Below are 22,061 nucleotides of genomic sequence, written 5' to 3' on the forward strand. Positions count from 1 at the left end.
GATGCAGACAATGTGAGTGGAGAGAGGGTTAAGCACAGGTTAAAGAGGTGTGAATTGTCTCCAGCCAGGACCGTTAGTGAGATTTTGCAAGCCCAAGCAAGTCATGGGGGTTACAGATAGTGTGACATGAACCCAAGATCCTGGTTGAAGCCGTCCTCGTGTGTGGAACTTGGCTCTCAGTTTATATGGTGCTTACTCTTGAAACTCAGCCAACATTGTTTACCTGATAATGCTGCAGGAAAGAATGTCCCGAGGCATGGTATATTGGAGAGATCATGCAGACGCTACGACAACAGATGAATGAACACTGCTCAACAATCACCAGGCAGGAGCGTTCTCTTCCTGCTGGGGAACACTTCAGTAGTCATGGGCACTCAGCTTCTGATCTTCAGGTAAGCATTCTCCAAGGCGGCCTTCACAACACACAATGCAGAATCGCTGAGCAGAAACTGATAGCCAAGTTCCGCACACATGAGGACAGCTTCAACCGGGATCTTGGGTTCATGTCACACTATCTGTAACCCCCACGACTTGCCTGGGCTTGCAAATTCTCACTAACTGTCCTGGCTGGAGACAATACATGTCTCTTTAACTTGTGCTTAACCTTCTCTCCACTCGCATTGTCTGCACCTTTAAGACTTGATTACCTGTAAAGGCTTGCATCGCAACCATTGTCTTGTAAATCAAGTTTGTGTCTATATGTGAACACAACTTCCATTCACCTGATGAAGGGGCAGCTTGTGGCTTTGTGCAAATAAACCTGTTGGACTTTAACCTGGTGTTGTGAGACTTCTTACTGTGCTTACCCCAGTCAATGCCGCATCTCTACATAAAGATTGGACACAGACTGCAGAATCTTTGAGAAGGGCATGAAGAGAACAATCTGGAGCACTCTCTCTCTCTCTCTGCCTTTTGCATTTTCTTCAATGGTGTCTCCAGACAGCACCTTCAACTAGAAGCTGAGCAGAACAGCATCTCCAGCTTCTTGTACCTTGTGGCTAGCATTTCAGACTGACAAGACCCAGAAAACCACCCTGGTGAGACAACTGAAGACCAGAACCAGCCCGAGACGAGAGGGAAAGCCCAAATTGGCAACTGAAGACCCTGAGACATCAGCCAATGCTCAAAGACCAAATCACAGTCCGGCCATCCTTAGCGAATGGGTATTATCAGTCTTTTCAGAAACAGTTCAAATACAGTGATAGGATGTAACAAAACCTCAGAGGCGTGTGTTAGATGTAGATAGCCAGTGTAGATTTGAGACTGTTTTCTGAAGAGTCCTGTGAAGAGACTGAATGTTTCTTCTCCTTGATAAAGTATTCAATAAAGTTGTGTTGTACCTTCAACTGATTCTTTGCTCCTTTTGTCTATCTCATGTGTAAGTATCTGAGTTAAAGAGTTATTGCAAACTGATTAAGATTAGCCAGGATACATTTACCCACATTTACACTTTACGACAACAGTCAAGTATCAAATGGAAGAACAGATATGCCATAATTTCAATGGGCAGAAAACCATTAACACCCTAAAATTCAAGAGAATGCCATACCTACAGAATCACAAATGAAAGAAACCCCCATGAACTAACTTCAGAGCAATAAGATTCTCCTCTATCTCAGAAGCTGCTCTGTACTCTTTCAGAAAGACCAAACAGCCTACCAAAGAGCCTTTCCCTTTAAAAGAGACTTAGGGTGTGGGGGTTGTCAAGGAAAGTATTAACTTTAGTAAAAGCTGCTGAGCATGCGTGTGAGAAGGTATGACACATTACAGTCAGTAGTTTCAGTGAGTGACATCAAAGAACCTCAGAGAGCAGCTCCGACTAGGTCTTGATCTTAATTAAGCTTTGTATATAGTTTGTCTGCAAATAAATGCTTTTGAACAAAGACCATGTCGGCAACTCTCCCAAAAAAATTAAGCGTCAAATTTACATAAAAACTGGAGTAAATCACAGTGCTTTTTTCAGTGGGAGTTTCAAAATGAATCTCCCACACTCTGAGCACTATAGAGTGCCTCAATGTGAATGCTGAAAATCAGGGGACAGGTCTATTCCTACCAGAGAAGCCAGCAGCATAGTACTGAGCAGGCCACTGCACATGTGCTGATGTCAGCCCTGAAAGCGGTGCACGTGCAGTGGCCCTGCACTGCCGGCCTCCCGATCGCTGGCCAGATCGATCATTGGCCAGACCCGCGACCCCCCTCCCCCCCTCCACATCGCCAGCCATGCAACACCACACCACCCCACCCCCCGCCACTTCCCAACCGATGGCTCCCTCGCATGTCTGGGCCAGCCTTGAACCTCTGCGTTTAACCTCCCCCCAGTCTCTCCGTTCCACCCTTCCCCAACCTCTCCATTCCACCCCAAACCCCACCACCCCCACTCCAAACAGAAGTCTCCTGGCTCACTGCTACAAATGATGTGGATGTTCCGGCGTTGGACTGGGGTAAACACAGTAAAAAGTCTGACAACACCAGGTTTTAGTCCAACCGATTTACTTGATAGTAAACTCACAAGCTTTCGAGGGGACTCCCTCTTCGTCAGGTGAATGGAGAGTTCTGGCCTAGGACAGAGCATATAAAACACAGACGGTTTAGAGATTACTGATTAGAATGCGAATCTTTACACCTAACCTGCTGTTCAAGTCCTAAAGTGGCCGACAGTGTGTGTGGAAGGAGCACTGATCACAGGTTAAAGAGATGTGTATTGTCTCTAGACAGCACAGTGAGTGAGGTTTTGCAGCTGGGGTTTGCAAAACCTGGGACCTGGAAATTAGACTTGAGGATTCAATGGTCTAATAGTGCCTGACGTCTGGCCTCAGTTGATAATAATTAGCCAAAGCTGAGGTGAATCCCTCATACTTCTATAAGCCATCCTGTCATACCGTAGTTGAACATCTTAGGTATGCTCTGTTCAGTGAGATGAGAGTGAATGGATCATGTCTAGTCCCTAGGTCAAATCAAATGATATGCATAATAGGGTGACTAGTGTCACCTACTGGTTGCACATTGTGAGAATAAGATTCTTCCCTGCTCATGGAAGAAATATACAATAAAAGGGATACTGAGTCGTGTAGAGGAAGTGGGGGGCCTTGGAGAGCACAGCCACAGATCCCTGAAGATAACAAGGCAGGTCAATAAGGTGGTATGGAAGCCAAATGGAATCCTTTCCTTTATTAGCAAAGGCAAATATATAAAACACTCATCAGGTCACATTTCTGGTCACCTTATTACATAAAGGGTATAATTGTGCTAGAGATATTTACTCGGATGCTGCCAGGACTAGAAAATTGTAGCTATGAGGAAAGATTGGATAAATTAGGGCTGTTCTCCTCAGAACAGAGGAGGCAGAGGGGTGATGTGAATGAGGTGTATAAGGTTGTGAGGAGCCTAGATAGAGGGGTCAGTGACTAGGACCTGTTTCCCATAGCAGAGAGTGGCATGGATTTAAAATCATTGATCAAAGGACTGGAGGAGAGATGCGGGAAAAGATTTGTACACTGCGGGTGGTAAGGATCTGGAATGCTGCCTGAGAGGGCAATAGAAAGAGAAACCCTCAACTCATTTAAAAAATATCTAGATATGCACCTGAAGTCCTGTAACTTCCAGGATGATGGACTAAATGCTAGAAAATGGGATTAGGCTGGGTAGCTTGTGTTTTGGCTGGGACAGACACAAATGGGCAGGGTGGCCTCTTTCTGTTCTGTCAATTTTTTCCACATTTTCTGAATTTTCTAAATATCTGAAAAGGAGGATTGTGTATGGATATGGGGAAAGACCGGGTGCATGGCAGTATGTGAATTATTCCTTTAGGCTAGTTTCATAGACACAATAGGCGGAATTTTAAAGCCTTATTGCACCTGTTCTGTGGCAGGAAAATGTTGTAAAATCAGGCGTAAAGTGACTAGGGCGAATGGCGCCCGTTTTAGTGCCCATTCCCATCTTACCATGGTAAAAAGATCAGCAAGATTCATAGCCCGCCCAAAACGGGCGAGAGGTCAATTTACATGTTTTTGCATTAATCATAATGTCTTTAGTGGGCTTTACACCCAATTGTCCCAGCTCACCTTCCTTTACGATCTTATTCACCGCAGTCTGATTAATCTGGAAAACACCTCGTTTATAAATGTTGGATTCTGGTGCTTGAACAGTGAGGGCAAGCGAGGAGGTTAAGTCTCTACATTCAAACTGCTCTGTGCTGCTCAGTGGGGGTTATTTCGTGGCAGACGTGTTGCATTTTGGATCGGGGGTGCCTTTCGAGAGTGTGGGGCAGGTGGGGAGCTGCTGTTGATCACGGAGTCTAACCTTGGACTCTCAGCACAGACTCGGGGTCCAAGCGTTGACCTTGGGTCGTAGGGATACCTCTTGGTCCTAGTGCAAGCAGCAGAAAGCACTGTTGCAGGTGGGGGAGCGTGCTGGAAACTCTGAAGAAGCAGCACTGCAACTTCAGGACTTGTCAAGCAGCAGGTCACTACTGCATGGGATTTGGATGTGTGTTAGTGGGGGGGGGGAATGGGATAGCTATGTTGCTGGGGGGAGATTGGGGGGGCTGTGTTGCTGGGGGCCTGTGGACGGGGAATGGTGGGGGCTATGTTTCTGAAGGGGTGTGGGGGAGAAATGGGGGGGCTATGTTGCTGGAGGGGTGTGGGGGAGTTGTGTTGCTGGGGGCCTGTGGAAGGGGAATGGTGGGGGCTATGTTGCTGGAGGGGTGTGAAAGGGGATTGGGGGGGCTGTATTGCTGGAGGATTGTGGAGGGGGAATGAGGAGTATGTGTTGCTGAGCTGGGGGCAATCAGAGTTCTTAAACCTCTCCATCTGTCTCTACCCTTCCCCAAATTCCACCCCTCCCCTTCAGATTTATGAGATGACTTTTGCAATACAACCCATTGATCTTGCTGTTCTTTTGATTGTTGCTGGAGTTCAGGAGGAGGAGGAGGAGGATGAACTGCAGACAGAGGAGGCCGAGGCCTTCCTGCTTGCAGGAATAGAGGGAGGCACTGCCGGAGGCAGGATGTGGCTGCCATTCGCCCCCCCAGGGGCAGGGCAGGAGGAGGAGAGAGTGGAGACCTCAGCAGTTCCACATGCAAGCGTCCTTGGAGCAACTGTCGGACATCGCATGCCGCTGACAGCTTTGCCTCTAAAAGGAGACAGTGTGACATGTGTGTCAGTTGTTGCAGGACCTGGCACTTCGGGGTATGGAGGGGCTAGCACCCACATCCTGTGGTTGTGAAAGTGAAGGCCGCTTTAAACTTTTACACCATCAGGTCTTTCCAGACCGCTAGTGGAGACCTTTGTGGCATTTCCCAACCCTCTGTCCACAAATGTGTCAAGGAGGTCATAGATGCCCTTTCTGCTCATGCTGGCTATATTACATTTGTGTTAACTCCCAGCCACCTGACGAAGGGACAGCCTGTTCTGAAAGCTTGCGGCATTTGCTACAAATAAACTTGTTGGACTTTAAGTCGATGTTCTGGGATTTCTTTCTGTTTTACCCCAGTCCAATGCTGGCATCTCCACAAAATATATTACATTTGATCAGGACCAGGCCCAGCAGGAAATCCATGCTGCAGGATTTGTGTCCATTGGGGGATGCCAAATATACATGTGGCTATAGATTGCACCCACATCACTCAAGGTCTTGGTGAAAAATCTAGGAAGATTAATGAATAGAAAGGGCTTCTATTCGATAGCAGCTGAAAATCATGCACATTTGCGCCAGACACTCCGGCAGCATGCATGACAGCTTTATATTGAAAAGTTCGGAAAGCCCAGAGACCTCTGAGGAGGAGCCCAGAGTACAGGATTGGCTCGTGAGGGAACCACTTTGGACTTGACTGATGACACTTGTGTGGAGTCCTGAGACTGATGCGGAGAGCCGATATAATGAGGCCACAATGCCACCCATTCATTAGTAGAGTAGTGTATTGGGCTCCTCAAAATGCGGTTCAGATGCCTGGGCTGCTCTGGCAGGTCACTCCAATATAGTCCCCTGATTTTGTCTCGCATTGTGCTGGTGTGCTACACAAGTTGGTGCAGCAGCAAGGAGACCTTCTTGAGGAAGAGGAGAACATGGCAGCTGCCAGTCAGGCATTACTGAAGAGGAGGAGGAGGAGGAAGAGGAAGAGGAGAAGGACGATAATGAGCAATACCACCCAGGCAGTGAAGGACTGGCAGCATCAAAGATAAGGTAATGAGAGACTGGTGAGAGGGCCCTTGATCACTAGGGGGTTGTGTTGCCACAAGTGGGTTCCATCCCTCTCTACCCCCCCGTCCCTCCGCCCCTGGCCTCCTGTAACATTGTAACACCTCTTGTGTGGGTTCTGGGGATAGAATTATAGAAAGAAATCATAGAAACCCTACAGTGCAAAAAAGGCCAGTTGGCCCATCGAGTCTGCACTGACCACAATCCCATCCAGACCCTACTCCCATATCCCTACACATTTACCTGCTAATCCTTCTAACCTATGCATCTCAGGACACTAAGGGGCAATTTTAGTATGGCCAATCAACCTAACCCATGGATGCCATGGCAGATGCTAGAAGTTGCTGCCAATGTATGCGATCTGCTGTAGCCAGTGAATTATTTGAGCACCTTGACTTTCTCAGTAGCAGTGCATTGAGGGGCTTCCCCCATGGAAATCAACGTGCAGTGTTCTTCCACCAACCATCGGGGTAAGCGCATCCCTGTTAGAGGCTAATTAGAGATAAGTTAGTCACAGGTGTGAGGTGAAATAATATTTATTGTTGGCAATAGTGCTTTCCAAGTAAGTGTCATGTGATGCTGAGACTATAAAATGCTTAAATATTCTATATACCTAGTGATGCCCTTCACCTGTGCCATCTTAGTGTTGCTCCAACATTTTAATCTGATGTTGCCTATCACAACACCTCAGTGTCTCTCCAGGATGTACATCAGATTTGGAGGTGGCCAACTGCCTACTGACCTTGTGGCCTGTGATGCTCTTGGGGAGCATCCTATGGAAGGCCTGGCCCTTGAGGGCCCTGGCTGGCTTCCAGGTGTCAGGGACATATCAATGACATCCTTTTCATCCCACTGCCCTTGAGGTGCCCGGGTGTCAGGAAGGGGGGAGTCAAAAGGTACAGCCACAGCTGCAGGGTCTCCTGGGTGGAAGGCCTTGGCATGGGCTTGAGCTCTTCCTCCTCCCTCAGCATTCCTGTGGGCCCCTGGGTCCCTCCATGGGATGGTGATGCTTCTGCAGTAAGCTCCAGAAGCTCCGGTGTCACCTAGCCCTGCTCACCGACCACCTGCGTTCTACCCATGCTGGTAGAACCCACTGCAATGGCCCAGTAAGTTGGAGGCCATCTGTCAACGGCAGCAGCAAGTGCCCTCTGAGACTGGGCAATGCATTGCAGCCCCTCAGCCATGACCCTCTGTGACTGGACCATGTTCTCAAAGGCTGCTGCCATAACTGTGCCTCAGCACTGTCCTGCTGGGTCTCCTGCAAGCTCTCGAGTCTCTCAACCATGGGCTGCAGAATCTCAAGAAGCCTTTTGAGATCGTCATCTGTGGCCTGTTGAGAGACTGGGCCATTGCTTGGAACCTGTCACTCATGTCGAGGATCCCCTGCCTCAGGCTTTCCACTGTGGACACCACCCTTGCAGAGTTGGCCTGGGAACCACATAAGACAGGCAATAGCTAATCTGCCCGAAAGCTTGGGACTCCTCCCAACAGGCTTGCAGTCGGTCCAGTGTTGTGGACAGTCCCACCAGCATTCCCTGCCTCTGTTGCTGCACCTCCAGCAACTGAGGGTGAAGTGATCACAGACGCCCAGCATGTAGCCTGGAACAGCTGAGTCCTCACCCCCACGTGCCAAAGGGCTCAGACATTACCTCCTCCACCTGATGTACATCAGTAGATGTGTTGTGTGCACCAGAGAGTGAGACAGATGCCTCGCCACTAACTTGACCCACTGATGTGAGAGTCTCTGGGATGATGAGTTGCGAGTGGGAAGCTGACACAAAACTGGTGCCGGCCTCAGAGGTCCCTCATCCGCTTCCTCCGAGAAGCCCTCCGAGCTATCGGGGCAGAATGGGTGGGAGTAGCGTGGGGGGGCGCAATGCCAGATGGCCCGGGAAGTCAGGGTCTCTTCCTGCAACATGGAACACAAGTTCAAGTGAAAGGGAGGAGGAGGAATGCAATTTCCTTGAGATTTTCCAACAAGTGGAGGATTGGCAGGTGCTCACTTTTATGCTCCAGCCTGATCATGCTGCTGCTGATGATGATCCACATGCTCTCCTCTCCTGCAAGCTCCAGTGCCCGCTCCTCAAAGGAGATGAAGACCTGGATCTCAGGCACACTACCCCCTGTCCTTGCCCTCTTCCAGCGATTATGGGTAATCTCCTGCGGGGGCAAAAGGAATCATATAAAATCTGATGGCACGAGACCTACATGGTTTCAGGGCGTGATCTTCAGAGGCTAAGGGTTGTGATACTCTTGGGTGGGAGAATGAAGATGGGGGGATCTGGGGGTCTTTTAGGGGAAAGATGTGAGATGATGTAAAACACTCACCCATGCTGCCCGGATGAGGTCATTCAGTTTCTTGTGGCATTGCTTCCCAATTCTTCTGGTCAACGCCCTGGCACTAACGTATGCTGCCACCGCCTCCCAGGCTGCATTGCCATCTCTTCCTCTGGGATGGCATCCTGCTTGTGGGGGGGGGGGGTCCCACCACTGCCTCCAGCAACCTGGCCAGGCCCGCATCTGGAAACTGGGGAGCTGTCTTCCACAAGGCTATTTCTTTCTGCCCTGCCTGCCTGAACGTCTGTCCATCCTTGGCGTTTTTATGGAACTGTCTCTTGTTGGGGCAAATCGGCTGCAGGCAGCTTGGGCAAGTCAGGTGCCTGTTAGAGCATTCCAGCAAATTTAAAGCAGTTTGCCTTGTCACCATGAAGTGTGTGCTAAAGGAGGGTGAGGTGGGCGGGAGAGGGAATTTGTGCCCCTGATTTGTGCCTCGGGGGCAAGGGAGAGGGTCATGTCAGTCAGCCATTGGGGCTGGGGGGTGGAGCTGTATCAGACCCAGGTATGTTGTGTCAAAAAAAGAGCTGCTTTTTTTGAGCTTTTTCTGTGCATTTACCGTTTGTGGCTCTAATCTGAGCTGCAGGCTGTCTGGCAAATTAGGCCCCACCCACAGCCTCTAGTGGCTAGAAGCAGACTAGCCAATATTTTCAGAGACTAAGTGCATAAAATTGGAAGTGAAAACTTGCCCGAAAAACAGATCAGCAACTCTCCCATTTTCAAACCAGCTCTACACTGAGAAAAGATCTTGTAAAGTTCCACCCAATAGGACAAATGGCATTTTCTTGCACTGTAAGAATTCCATGATTCTAATAAAGTGGATAGAAACTCAGACAGAATGATTATTTCAGTGACATTGAAGGCATCCAGAAATTTGTGGGAATCTAACTATGAAGAAGTTAATGGTTCTGTTCCCCTCTGCTGTGCTGGCTTCATAAATTTCAGCAAGTCTCAAAGTACCATTGAAAGAAAAAAAAATTGCATTTATATTGTGCTTTGTATGACCTCCACCATCGCAAAACGCTTTATGGCCAATGAAGTTAACTCCTGAAGGGCATCACTGTTGTACTGTAGAAACAAACAGCAACTACTTGCATATATATAGCAACTTTGGCAAAGTTAAAAGTCCCAAGACAATTTGCAGGAGTATTATCAAATCATTGTTTTCCCCTTGCCAAATAAGGTGATATTGGGCAGATGACCAAAGCTCACTCAAAATGATAGATTTTATCTGGTGACCAACAGGAGAAATGCCAGCTTGGATACAAAATTGCCTGAGTGACAGGATACAAATTGTAAGGGTGTGTGGACGTTTTATGAAGGGAAGATTGTTTTCAGGGGAACTCTAATGCATTCACTATTAAGTCACTCACGGGTGATGGTACGTATTAACGATTTCGAATTACATGTAGGAGACAGGGTTAAGAAGTTTGCAGATGATACAAAAATTGTTCATATGGTCCATAGTGAGGAAGAAAGCCATAAATTGCCAGAGATATCAATGGGCTGGTCAGGTGGGCAGAAAAATGGCAACAAGAATTCAATCCAGAGGAATGTAAGATAATGTATTTGTTGTGGGCAAACAAGGTAGGGAGAGTACACAATAAATGGTGGAATAGTGAGAAGCATTGACGATTAGAGAGACATTAGAGTACAAATCTATAGAATCTTGATGGTTGTAGGACAGGCAGAAATAGTGGCTAAGAAGGCATACAAGATACTTCTCTCGGCCAAATCATAGATTATAACAGAAGGGACTTCTGTTACAACTGTTATAAAACACTAGTCAGATTTCAGCCAGAGTATTGTATTCATATGTTACAGGAAGGATGTGACTGAATTCGAGACAGGGTACTGAAGAAAGTGATTAGGCTGTTGCCAGGACTGGAGAACTTTAGTTATGAGGAAAGATTGGATAGGAATCGAATTGTTTTCTTTGGAACTGACGAGGCCGAGGGAAGTTTCAAATGAGGTGAATAAAATTATTTTTCCCTTAGCGCAAAGCTCAATCACAGTTTGAAATAATTGAAGGAAAGATCAGAGGGCTGTTGAATTTTCCTTCCATCCAAAGAATGACGGGGATCTGGAAAGGTTGTTGGAAGCATTTTCTCAGTACATTCGGAGATAGTCAGAAATGTACTCAATTTGAGCTACCAAAATCCACTGGGCCACAGACTAAGAGCTGAAAAGGGGGTTAGACTGTTTAGCTCTTTTTCAGCTGGCGCAGGCATTATGAATCAAATGAGTTCCTTCAGTGGTGTACATTTCTGTGATTCAGGTATAGGGTCTGTTCTACCCATGGTATTGATTGGCTGCAGCTTGTTTGATGTGTCTAGAGACTGGACATCTCTGACAGCACTTAAATAAAGGTGAGCTACACCCTCATAGCACACAGCAGGCAGTGTCCTTAAGGAGGAGAACTGGATTTCTCAGCTGTGTTGTTTTGAAAGCTCTGGTTCAGACTGAAAATAAGAGGTGGGAGATCCTGCTCCATGCCACAGCTCTTCCCACTGCTGTTAGTGCAAAGAAGTTGCAGCTGAGGCCATGAGAAGCTGAACACCCAGGATATGCCAGAAAATGTTGAATGACCTCACCAGAGTTGTCAAAGTAATGTATAATAATGACTGTGAGACAGAGAAGAATAAAGCAAGGAAAACTGGTGACATCATGTAAAGACAGAAAGGGTGAGAAACTGGTGAACATCTTATAGTGAGACAACTGAAGGAACTCCTAATAAACTCGTACTTTTGTACCAGACACCAGATATGTCAGTGAATTCTTAAATCAAACAATAACTTAGAATGTGATAAATCAAGCAGAAACAGTGTGGTTTTTGTCAAATTATGTTTGTGAAATTTATTAAAGTTCTATGAGGGTGTAACAAACAAAGTGAATAAATGTGAACAAGTAGGTTGAGTGATTTGGATTTCCAAAAGGAATTTGATAAGATGTCGCATAAAAGTTTACTGCATAGGATATAATCATATAGTGTTGGAGATAATAATATTAGCATGGATTGAGGACTGGCTCAGGATAAATTAAACTTATACAACAAACTGTAATCGCTAGAGTGCTGCACAGATCAGTGCTGGGACCTCAACTACTTACGACCTGGATTAATGACTTGGATGAAGGGGCTGATTATATCAACAGAAAATCTGGGTACAATAAAATGATAAGTAGGAAGGCAAGTTATCCACTTGGCAGAAAAGATTGAGAGAAATGGTAGACTGCTTTGATACTGAGTATCTTTGCGCATGAATCATAAAATGTCAGCATACAAGTAATTAACAAGACAGATGGAATTTTGGCCTTTATTGCAAAGAAAATGGAAGTATTGCCAAAACTTTTCAGGACATTGGTGGGACCACACCTACAGTACAGTGTAGTTTTAGTCATAGAGTCAGAGGTTTACAGCATGGAAACAGGCCCTTCGGCCCAACTTGTCCATGCTGCCATTTTTTTTAAACCCATAAGCTAATATGGGGGTAGGGCCTGGGTGGGATTGTGTTCGGTGCAGACTCGATGGGCTGAAGGGCCTCTTTCTGCACTGTAGGATTCTATGATTCTAATCCCAATTGCCCACATTTGGCCCATATCCCTCTACGCCCATCTTATCCATGTAACTGTCTAAATGCTTTTTAATGGACAAAATTGTACCTGCCTCTACTACTACACCTCTGACAGCTTGTTCTAGACACACACCATCCTCTCTGTGAAAAAATTGCCCCTCTGGGCACTTTTGTATCTCTCCCCTCTCACCTTAAACCTCTGCCCTCTAGTTTTAGACTCCTCTACCTTTGGGAAAAGATATTGATTCTCTAGCTAATTTATGCCCCTCATTATTTTATAGACTTCTATAAGATCATCCTTCAGCCTTCTACGCTCCAGAGAAAAAAGTTCCAGTCCATCCAGCCTCTCCTTATAAGTCAAACCATCAAGGCCCAGTAGCATCCTAGTAAATCTTTTCTGCACTATTTCTAATTTAATAGTATTTTTTCTATAATAGGGTGACCAGAACTGTACATAGTACTCCAAGTGTGACCTTACCAATGTCTTGTACAACTTCAACAAGATGTTCCAACTCCCTTATTCAATGTTCTGACCAATGAAACCAAGCATGCTGAATGCCTTCTTCACCAGTCTGTCCACCTGTGACTCCACTTTCAAGGAGCTATGAACATGCACCCCTAGATCTTTGTTCTGTAACTCTCCCCATCGCCCTCCCATTAACTGAGTGAGTCCTGTTCTGGTTCAATCTACCAAAATGCATCACCTTGCATTTATCTAAATTAAACTCTATCTGCCATTCGTCAGCCCACTGGCCCAACTGATCAAGGTCCCATTGCAATCGGAGATAACTTTCTTCACTATCCCCTACACCACCAATCTTGGTGTCATCTGCAAACTTACTAACCATGCCTCCTATATTCTCAGCCAAATCATTAATATAAATGACAAATAACAGTGGATCCAGCATTGATCCCTGAGGCACACCACTGGTCACAGGCCTCTGTTTGAAAAATACCTCTCTACAACCACCCTTCTGTCAAGAAGCAATTTTGTACCCACATAGATACCTCACCCTAGATCCCGTGAGACTTAACCTTGTGCAACAACCTACCATGTGGTACCTTGTCAGAGGCCTTGCTAAAGTCCATGTAGACAACATCAACTGCATTGCCCTTATCTATCTTCTTGGTTGCCCCTTCAAAAAAACACAACCAAATTTGTGAGACATGATTTTCCACTCACAAAGCTATGGTGTCCCTAATCAGTCCTTGTGTCTCTAAATGTCTGTAAATTCTGTCTCAAAATACCTTCCAATGACTTACCTACCACAGATATGAGGCTCACTCGCCTATAGTTCCCAGGCTTTTCCCTGCAGTCCTTTTTAAACAAAGGCACAACATTTGCCACCCTCCAATCTTCAGGCACCTCACCCATGATTATCGATGATTCAGATATCTCTACTCGGGGAGCCGCAATTTCCTCCGTAGCCTCCCACAATGTCCTGGGATAGATGTCATCAGGTCCTGGGGATTTATCTGTCTTGATGCATTTTAAGAGTTCCTTTCTCTGTAACATGTACACTCAAGACATCACTATTTATTTCCCCAAGTTTCCTAACATCCATGCTTTTCTCAACAGTAAATACTGATGAGAAATATTCATTTAGGATCTCAGTCATCTTGTGGATCTGCACAAAGATGACTTTGTTGAAGTCTAAAAGGCACTACTCTCTCCCTTATTACTCTTTTGCCCTTTATGTATTTGTAGAAGCTCTTTGGATTCTGCTTTGCCTTATCTGCCAAAACAAACTCATTTTCCCTTTTTGCCCTCCTGATTTCTGTCTTAACTCTACTCCTACACCCCCTATATTCTTCAAGGGATTCATTTGATCCCAGCTGCCTATGCATGTCATGAGCCTCCTTCTTCTTCTAGACCAGGGCCTCAATATCCCGAGTCATCCAGGGTTCAAGACTTCTGCCAGCCTTGCCTTTCACTCTAAGAGAAATGTGCTTACCTGAACCCTGGTTAACACACTTTTGAAAGCCCCCCACTTGCCAGACATCCCCTTGCCTTCCCACAGACTCCCCCAAATAAGTTTTGAAAGTACCTGCCTGATACCATCAAAATTGGCCTTGCCCCAATTAAGAATTTTAACTTTTGGGCCAGACCTATCATTCTCCATAGCTATCTTAAAACTAATGGAATTATGGTCACTGGTCCCAAAGTGATCCCTCACTCACACTTCTGTCATCTGCCCTTCCTTATTTCCCAAAAGGAGTTCAAATTCTGCCCCCTCTCTAGTTGGGCCATCCCGATTTTTAAATGGTAAAAAATTACAGCATGCTGCTCTGCAGAGGGACCTGGGTGTCCTTGTGCAGGAATCTCAAGGAGTTGGTTTGCAGGTGCAGCAAGCATTTAAGAAGGCAAATGGAATTTTGTCCTTCATTGCTAGAGGGATGGAGTTTAAAAACAGTGAGGCTATGTTGTAGCTGTATAAGGTGCTGGTGAGGCCACACCTGGAGTATTGTGTACAGTTTTGGTCTCCTTATTTGAGAAAGGATATACTGGCACTGGAGGGGGTACAGAGGATATTCACTAGGTTGATTCCAAAGTTGAGAGGATTGGCTTATGAGGAGAAACTGAGTAGACTGGGGTTATACCCAATGGAATTCAGAAAAATGAGGGGAGATCTTATAGAAACATACAAGATTATGAAGGGACTAGATAAGATAAAAGCAGAGAAGTTGTTTCCAATGGCAGGTGAAACTAGAACTATGGGACATAACCTCAAAACAAGGGGAAGCAGATGTAGGATTGATTGAGGAGGAACTTCTTCATACAAAGGGTGTGAATCTGTGGAATTCCCTGCCCAGTGAAGCAGTTGAGGTGACCTCATTGAATGTTTTTAAGGCAAGGATAGATAAATTTTTGAACAGTAAAGGAACTAAAGGTTATGGTGAGCGGGCGGGTAAGTGGAGCTGAGTCCATGAAAAGATCAGTCATGATCTTATTGAATGACGGAGCAGGCTCGAAGGGCCAGACAGCCTACTCCTGCTCCTAGTTCTTATCCATATACTGAATGAGAAATTCCTCCTGAACACAGAACAAATTTCTCTCCATCCAAACCTCTAATACTATGGCTGTCCCAGTCAATGTTGGGAAAGTTAAAATCCCCTGCTATTACCATCCTATTTTTCTTGGAGCTATCTGTTATCTCCCTACATATTTGCTCCTCAATTTCCCACTATTTGGGGGCCTATAGTACAACTCTAACAAAGTGATTTCCCCCTTCTTATTTCTCAGTTCTACCCATATAGACTCAGTGGCTGAAACCTTGGATACATCCCCTCACAGTACAGCCGTGATGCTTTCCCTAATCAAAAGTGCAACTCCCCCTCCTCTCTTATCTCCTGTTCTACCTTTCTTATAGCATCAGTACCCTGGAACATTGCACTGCCAGTCCTATCCCTTACTTAAGGCATCTTACTTAAGGAAGGACATACAAGCATTGGACGCAATTCAAGATTCAGTAGGTTGATTCCTGGAATTAAGGGTTTTTCTTTTGAAGAGATGTTCAGCAGGTATTCACTATGCTCATTGGAGCTGCCATGATCCTTTGCAAGACCCCAAATTGGTGCAGGGTGGATCCAGTTAGGGACCAATAATGCTTGATTGAAGGAGGCAGTGAGTTAACCAATCTCATTGAAACTTTGTCTCTCTCAGAAGGTTTTGAATTTCCACCTTTGAAGATCTTATCTTAGAATTTTCTCCATTTGTCAGTCTCACTCAGATGGCTTTAATGATGACCCACCTCGTAGGGTTTCAATCTGACCTTCTGTAAATTCCTGAGTACGCTCAAGCATCAACGTACAAGTACAATTTCAGATCTTTGATCATGCCAAGCAGAACATCACTGCTCCAAAGGGTACCTTTGACGCAAAGGCCCACAGAAGTTAAAGTCTGCTCCCTCCCTGCAGCCTTTTCTATAACTCGGAGGGACGGCACAGTGGTACTGCTGTCTCACAGGGAAAGGGACCCACATTCAATTCTGGCCTTGGGTGACTGCGCGGAGTTTGTACATTTCCCTGTGTCTGCGTGGGTTTCCTCCAGGTGCTCCAGTTTCCACTCTCAGTCCAAAGATGTGCAGGATTGGCCATGTTAAATTGCCCCCTAGTGCCCAAAGACAGCTAGGTTAGGTGGATTAGCCATGGTAAATATGTGGGGTTACAGGAATAGGGCTTGGAGGGAGGTGGGGGGGGGGAGGTGATTTTGTTTTGGAGAGTTGATGCAGTCTCAATAGGCCAAATGGCCTTTTCCTTCCTGATTCTATGGTTCTCTGCTCCTTTTATTTTTCTTCACTGTTGTTGTTCCTTCCGTGGGACTTCTTTTTGGGATGCCTGTCTGTCCTCTACCTTCTTTTCTGATTAAAACTGACTGACTCCAAAAGATGTGCTACTGGAACCCTGGACTGATCCGATGACCTATCACAACACTCCAATAGGGTATTACCAGTTAGGAACAAATTTGACAAGCAATGGAACATCTTGTACCTTACATGTGACAATCACCACAGACGACAAGCTTTCATAGCATACAAAGACACAAAATTAATAAATTTCTTAAACGAGTTTAGAAGATAGATAGATTATCTTTTGAAGCATATAGGATTTTGAGAGGGTTTAACAGAGTATATGCTGAGTGAATATTTCTGCTTATGGGGGAAATCTAGAACCAGATTGCACCATTTCAAAATAAGGGGATCTCCTATTTACATTGGAATTCTTTCCCCCAGCGAGATTGGAGGCTGAGTAATTGAATACATTCAAAGTTGAGTTAGACAGAGTTTTGATTGCCAATGGAGTGAAGGGTTATGGTCTACAAGCATTAAAGTGCAGTTAAGGTTCTGTCAGATCAGGCAACATCATATTGATTGATGGAGCAGCATCTAAGGGGCCAACTGGCCTACTCCTGTTCTTTTTTCTTAAGATCTTATGTTCTTACATGCTGTACTTCATAATCTCACCACTATTCTGAACTTCATTTCATCGAGCCTCACAGCCGACACAGTGAAGATATGATATTTGACCACAACATCTCTATCGGTGATTAGCAACCTAGGCTAGTGAGTATGCCGCATGAATCATCCTCTTTCATCTCAGTGGGCCGCAAGATTGAAATCAGGACTGTTCACTAATTATAACTCCACGAGTAAGGTTAAATACATTTAATACACACTGAAAAGTTCATTACAAGTTATAGAAAATACTTAATTTATATATTAATAAAGATTTTTTAAAAAATCACCCTAGTCCCAGACGACCATAGAGTGCTTTCCTGTTTGAGGGGGAAAGCTAATGGGTGGTGATTTAACCTGATGATCACCATACCTCAGGTAAGGGGCAAGGTTAAGAAGGCTGGCCTCCATGAACAACCTCAGCCGGTACGGAAATTGGGAACTGAACGCACGCAGTTAGAATCGCTGTGCATCACAAACCAGCTGTCCAGCCAATTGAGCTATTCAGATTACGAGAACTATCATCCAATTCAAATGGTAAAATGAAAATAAAAATAAATATTTACACTTTGGACACAAAGGGGGAGCACACACACACACGTTATGTTCAATCAACATGCACATCACTTCACTTATCCTTCGTTTACTTGAATATCACTTCAGTCATACCAATAGGAAAAAAAACTACTTGGATGGAAATCAGCGGAATGTGATAACTCCATGCGTGGGCAATGGTCAATAAAATGTCTCATGGGCCACACTCAGAACCCAGGTGGGCCACAGCTTACTATCACTGATCTATATTCTCTAAACACAAGACTATCGTTATGAACAAATGAACATACAAATTAGGAACACTCAGCCTCGCAAACCTTCTCGGCGATTCAATGAGATCATGATTGATCTGATTGTGGCCTCATTTCACCACCCCTTTGGCTCCCTTGACAGTCAAAGACCTTTCACAGGAGGTCAAGCGGAGGTGAACATTCAATTGCATACGCTTCTGGGATCTTGGCTATCACGGAATGCAAATATTGCCACATTGAGAAGGAAGGGTTGGCAGTGATATTCGGGATAAAGAAATTCTACCAGTACCTGTAAGGGTGAAAATTTGCCATTATCATGGACCACAAGCTTGCTACTGGACTGTTAAAGGAAGACAAGGTGGTGCCACCAATAGCATCGCTCCTAATCCAGTAGTGAGCTTTATTACTAGCTGTCTACAATTATCAATTGGAACACCATACAAGAGGCCAAATAGCCAATACAGATGCCTCAAGTCAGATACCATTAGCAGACACACCAGTGGTAGGACCCTGATTAGAAGAGGGCGATGACAATGAACTTTCTGGAAACACTCCCAGTGGCAGCAAAAAAAGCAAAGAATATTAGGCCATGGACACAAAAAGACCCAGTCCTTACAAAATTAGAACAGCTGGTACTGATGGAAGAAATAAAACGACCACTATAACCAGAATTTCACCCATACTGGAGCTGGAGAGAGCAGCTGACCATGGAAGATGGCATACTCCTATGGGTTGTCACCTTGAGCCAGGGCTGCCGGTCCATCCTGGCCAAACTTCAGCATGGCCACTCAGGAATGACAAAAATAAAAATGCTCACAAGGGGCTATGTCTGGTGGCCAGGAATAGACACAGACATAGCCACACTCGTGGGTCAGTGTCAGCAATGCCAACAAGGGCAGTTTGATCCTCTGCACCTGGGCAATAGCCAGGAAGACCATGGAACCAGCTACAAGTTGACTATGCCAGTCTGTTCATGGGTTCAACATTCCTGGTAATGCTAGATGCCCACTGAAAGTGGATGGAAGTACACAGAGTGAATTTATCAAATACAAGGCTAACAGTGGAAAAACTCTGTACTCCTTCCCTGACATGTGGGATTTTAGAGGTGCTGGTTTCCGACAATGGGCCATCTTTCACTAGCCAAGAATTTGCATATTTCATGAAGTTGAACAGACTGCGACACATTAGGACAGCATTATACCACCCATCGTCTAAGGCCTGGCAGAAAGAGCAGTCTAATCTCGAAAAGTACATTTAAAGAAACGGCCCGCAGCCTCCTTGGACACCAAACTATCCAGATTCCTTTTAGACTACAGGACAATCCCCATGCAATGATTGGTATAGCCCCAACTGAGTTGACCCTGTACCAGGCTGAATTTGACCTTCCCGAACCTGGTACGTGGCGGGGGCGGGGGGTTCAGTTTCTTATAAAGTCCACATTGGAGATGTCATACTACGGAAACACCTCGGTCATCTAAAAGCCGTGAAGCCCCAGGCTGTGTCCAGTACCAAGCCTGTCAGGAACTTTAGAAGAATTTCCAGGACCCTCCGGCTGCCACAGTCTGTCTCCACCGATGGTAACCTCGGAGCCTGAAACAGATAGTGGACTTATGTGCCTTGACACCCTTGCCACCCGACGAAGAACGTGAACACATGCACCGATGTTCATGGCAGAAAAAGCAAACTCTGGTCCACTACACCCTGTCCCTGCCGAGACTGAGCAGGAGGAACCAGACCCTGCACTGAAACACCAAAAAAGCTCGCAAGGTGGTTGGCCCCTCAGTGTTCTTTGTCCCTAGAGGAGGAGGGGTACAATGACTTCAACGAGGTCCTTGAGTTGGACCTGCTGGAATATGAGCTTTCTAATTGAGGCCTGTTAAGCTGAACAATCAGGCAGCTCTATAGAGACATGTAACGTGGAGTGTCCGGATCACTGGCATTTGGGGGGTGAATGTTCTGTACTAGGAAGTACCTGCCTGAGCACTGCAAACTATTGTAAGTAAATCAATTTTGGTGAAGAGACTTCAGCCTCTTTGTAGTTATTTCAAAATATACCATAAGTTGTGTAGAAATGCGTACAAAATGCACATGGTTCAATGTCAAATGCACTGTACAGTTGAAGTTTCAGGTCCTTCTTCACCTGTTTGAGAGTTAAACCACCAAGAAATTACTATGTGATTACTATACATGTTTGAAAGGAAGGAAGTTAACAAAGGTTCTTATGGTAGGGATGGTGTTTCCTTGAAGATGTCAGATCTGTTGTAAAGAACAAGCATTCACTGAAATTAAAAATATAAACAGCTTTATTAGCACATTTTATAGGTAAAAAACTTACTTTGCTGAATAGTTTTTTGATGTAGAAAATGAAAACACAGCAGTGAGGAAAATGTTTACAAGAACAGCTAAAAATGTCGTGACACCATTTGCCTTATGAAAATCAGCAATAAAAAATTCTGAGAATCACACAGCATTTTGTCCCTAGGATATTTTTAGTCAAATGTATTTTACTGGGTTTGCATATTTTGAAAGACTTAGTTGTAACCGCATATTCAGGTTTTATGGAAGTGTTGCTCGTTTGTGTGTAATGCAGCTCTTCTATTATTTGGTTTCATTCAAGTCCCACCCACAATTCATGATGTAATGACAAAGAACTTTATATAAAGTTGTGCATCATGCAATTAATACACTGCGCTCTGTGGCTGTGTGAGACTGAGTTTACTGCAAGGCTGCCCACAATGAACAACAGCATCCATAGCTGTGATTTCGTCGAAGACGTTAATTCATCCTACAACCCACCAATACTTATTATAACCTTTATCCTCGGATTCATTGGAAATGTGATTGCTTTGTGGATCTTCAGTTTTCACATTAAATCCTGGAAGCCAAATACTATTTATTCACTGAACCTGGCAATTGCAGACATTCTGTTAATCTGTTGTTTACCAATTCGAGCAGATTACTTCATACGGGGGAAGAACTGGATCTTTGGTGATGTTCTGTGTCGTCTGAAAATATTCATGATATTTCTAAACCGGACAGGCAGTATTGTTTTCCTTTCAGTTATGGCAATCGATCGCTATTTTAAAGTGGTCCACCCTCACCACAGGATGAACAAGATCCCTACAAGCTGTGCTGTGAAGGTAGCGTGTGTCTTGTGGGTTCTGGCGGTGGCCATTTCTTTACACTTTTTAACAGAACGTCATACATTCAAGCACCAGAATCTGACATACTGTGAACCCTTCCATATATATCAATCATCAAGTATTACTGCAATTTGGACCAACATTGCTTTTATTCTTTTCAATTTTCTTCTGCCAGCTGCTATTATCCTGTTCTCCACGTCCTGCATCATCTGGAAGCTAAAACAGATGAAAACTGAAACAAGGCATAAATATGAGCGGGCAGTAAAGCTTGTGACAGCTGTGGCTGCAGTTTTTATACTGTGTTTCTTGCCCACAAACATTGCTGTAATTGCTGTTTTAATTGCAAAGCACGTGGCCACAGAAAACTGCGAGACGTATGAAACTGTCACTCAAATATTTTATAATACACTATGCATAACCTACCTGAACAGTCTGCTCGACCCCTTCATTTACTATTTTTCAAGTTCTACCTTTAAGGACGCATTGAAGAAAGCTTTGGTTCCTCTTAATTCAAGATGCTACAGATTGGAAGTAACACACGAAATGTCAGTGGCGTCAGAAGTAAAACAATCAAGTGGACCTCTAACACGGTCATCGGTCAGCAATACTTGTGATCGATTCCAAACAGAATCAGAGGCTTTATGAACTAGCTGCCATTTGTCGGCTCCTTTTGTATTTGGCCTGGGGAAAAACTCTGCATCACGGACTGTTCAAAACATTTATTTTTAAATCAGCTTACTTACTTTCCTGTAAAAACATGCAGAAAGAACCGATAGCATAGGACAAGACTTATGTCATCTATCTCCAAACTTCCTCTTTTCATTAATGTAAAGAAAAGTCTTCTTCAGGTTTTGCAGAATACATTGAGCATACTGCACATAGTGCCAGGCAGTGCTGTTGTCACAGTGGTGTTGTCATGCGACTAGCAATCTAGGAACCCAGGTTTGAATGCCCCCTCAGCAGATGGTGAAAATTGAATTCCATAAAAATCCAGAATGGACAAGTTCAATGGTTACCATAAAGTAATAGTCATAAAAATCCATCTGGTCTGCTAAG

At 44.9% G+C, this 22,061-nt stretch overlaps 1 protein-coding gene across 1 annotated transcript; it reads left to right on the forward strand.

The window, feature by feature from the left end:
* The first annotated feature begins 20,229 nt into the window (after positions 1-20,229).
* On the forward strand, positions 20,230-21,650 carry LOC145356088 (hydroxycarboxylic acid receptor 3-like). Its single transcript, XM_080208693.1, has one exon. The coding sequence runs from the start codon at positions 20,535-20,537 to the stop codon at positions 21,648-21,650; it is 1,116 nt and encodes a 371-aa protein (XP_080064819.1). The 5' UTR covers positions 20,230-20,534.
* Positions 21,651-22,061: the final 411 nt, after the last annotated feature.

The sequence above is a fragment of the Carcharhinus amblyrhynchos genome, chromosome 20 (genome assembly GCF_965287045.1).
Source record: "Carcharhinus amblyrhynchos chromosome 20, sCarAmb.v2.hapA, whole genome shotgun sequence".
Classification (NCBI taxonomy): domain Eukaryota; kingdom Metazoa; phylum Chordata; class Chondrichthyes; order Carcharhiniformes; family Carcharhinidae; genus Carcharhinus; species Carcharhinus amblyrhynchos.

Coding starts and splice junctions, on each gene's coding strand:
- LOC145356088 (XM_080208693.1), top strand. CDS start 20,535: ATGCAATTAATACACTGCGCTCTGTGGCTGTGTGAGACTGAGTTTACT.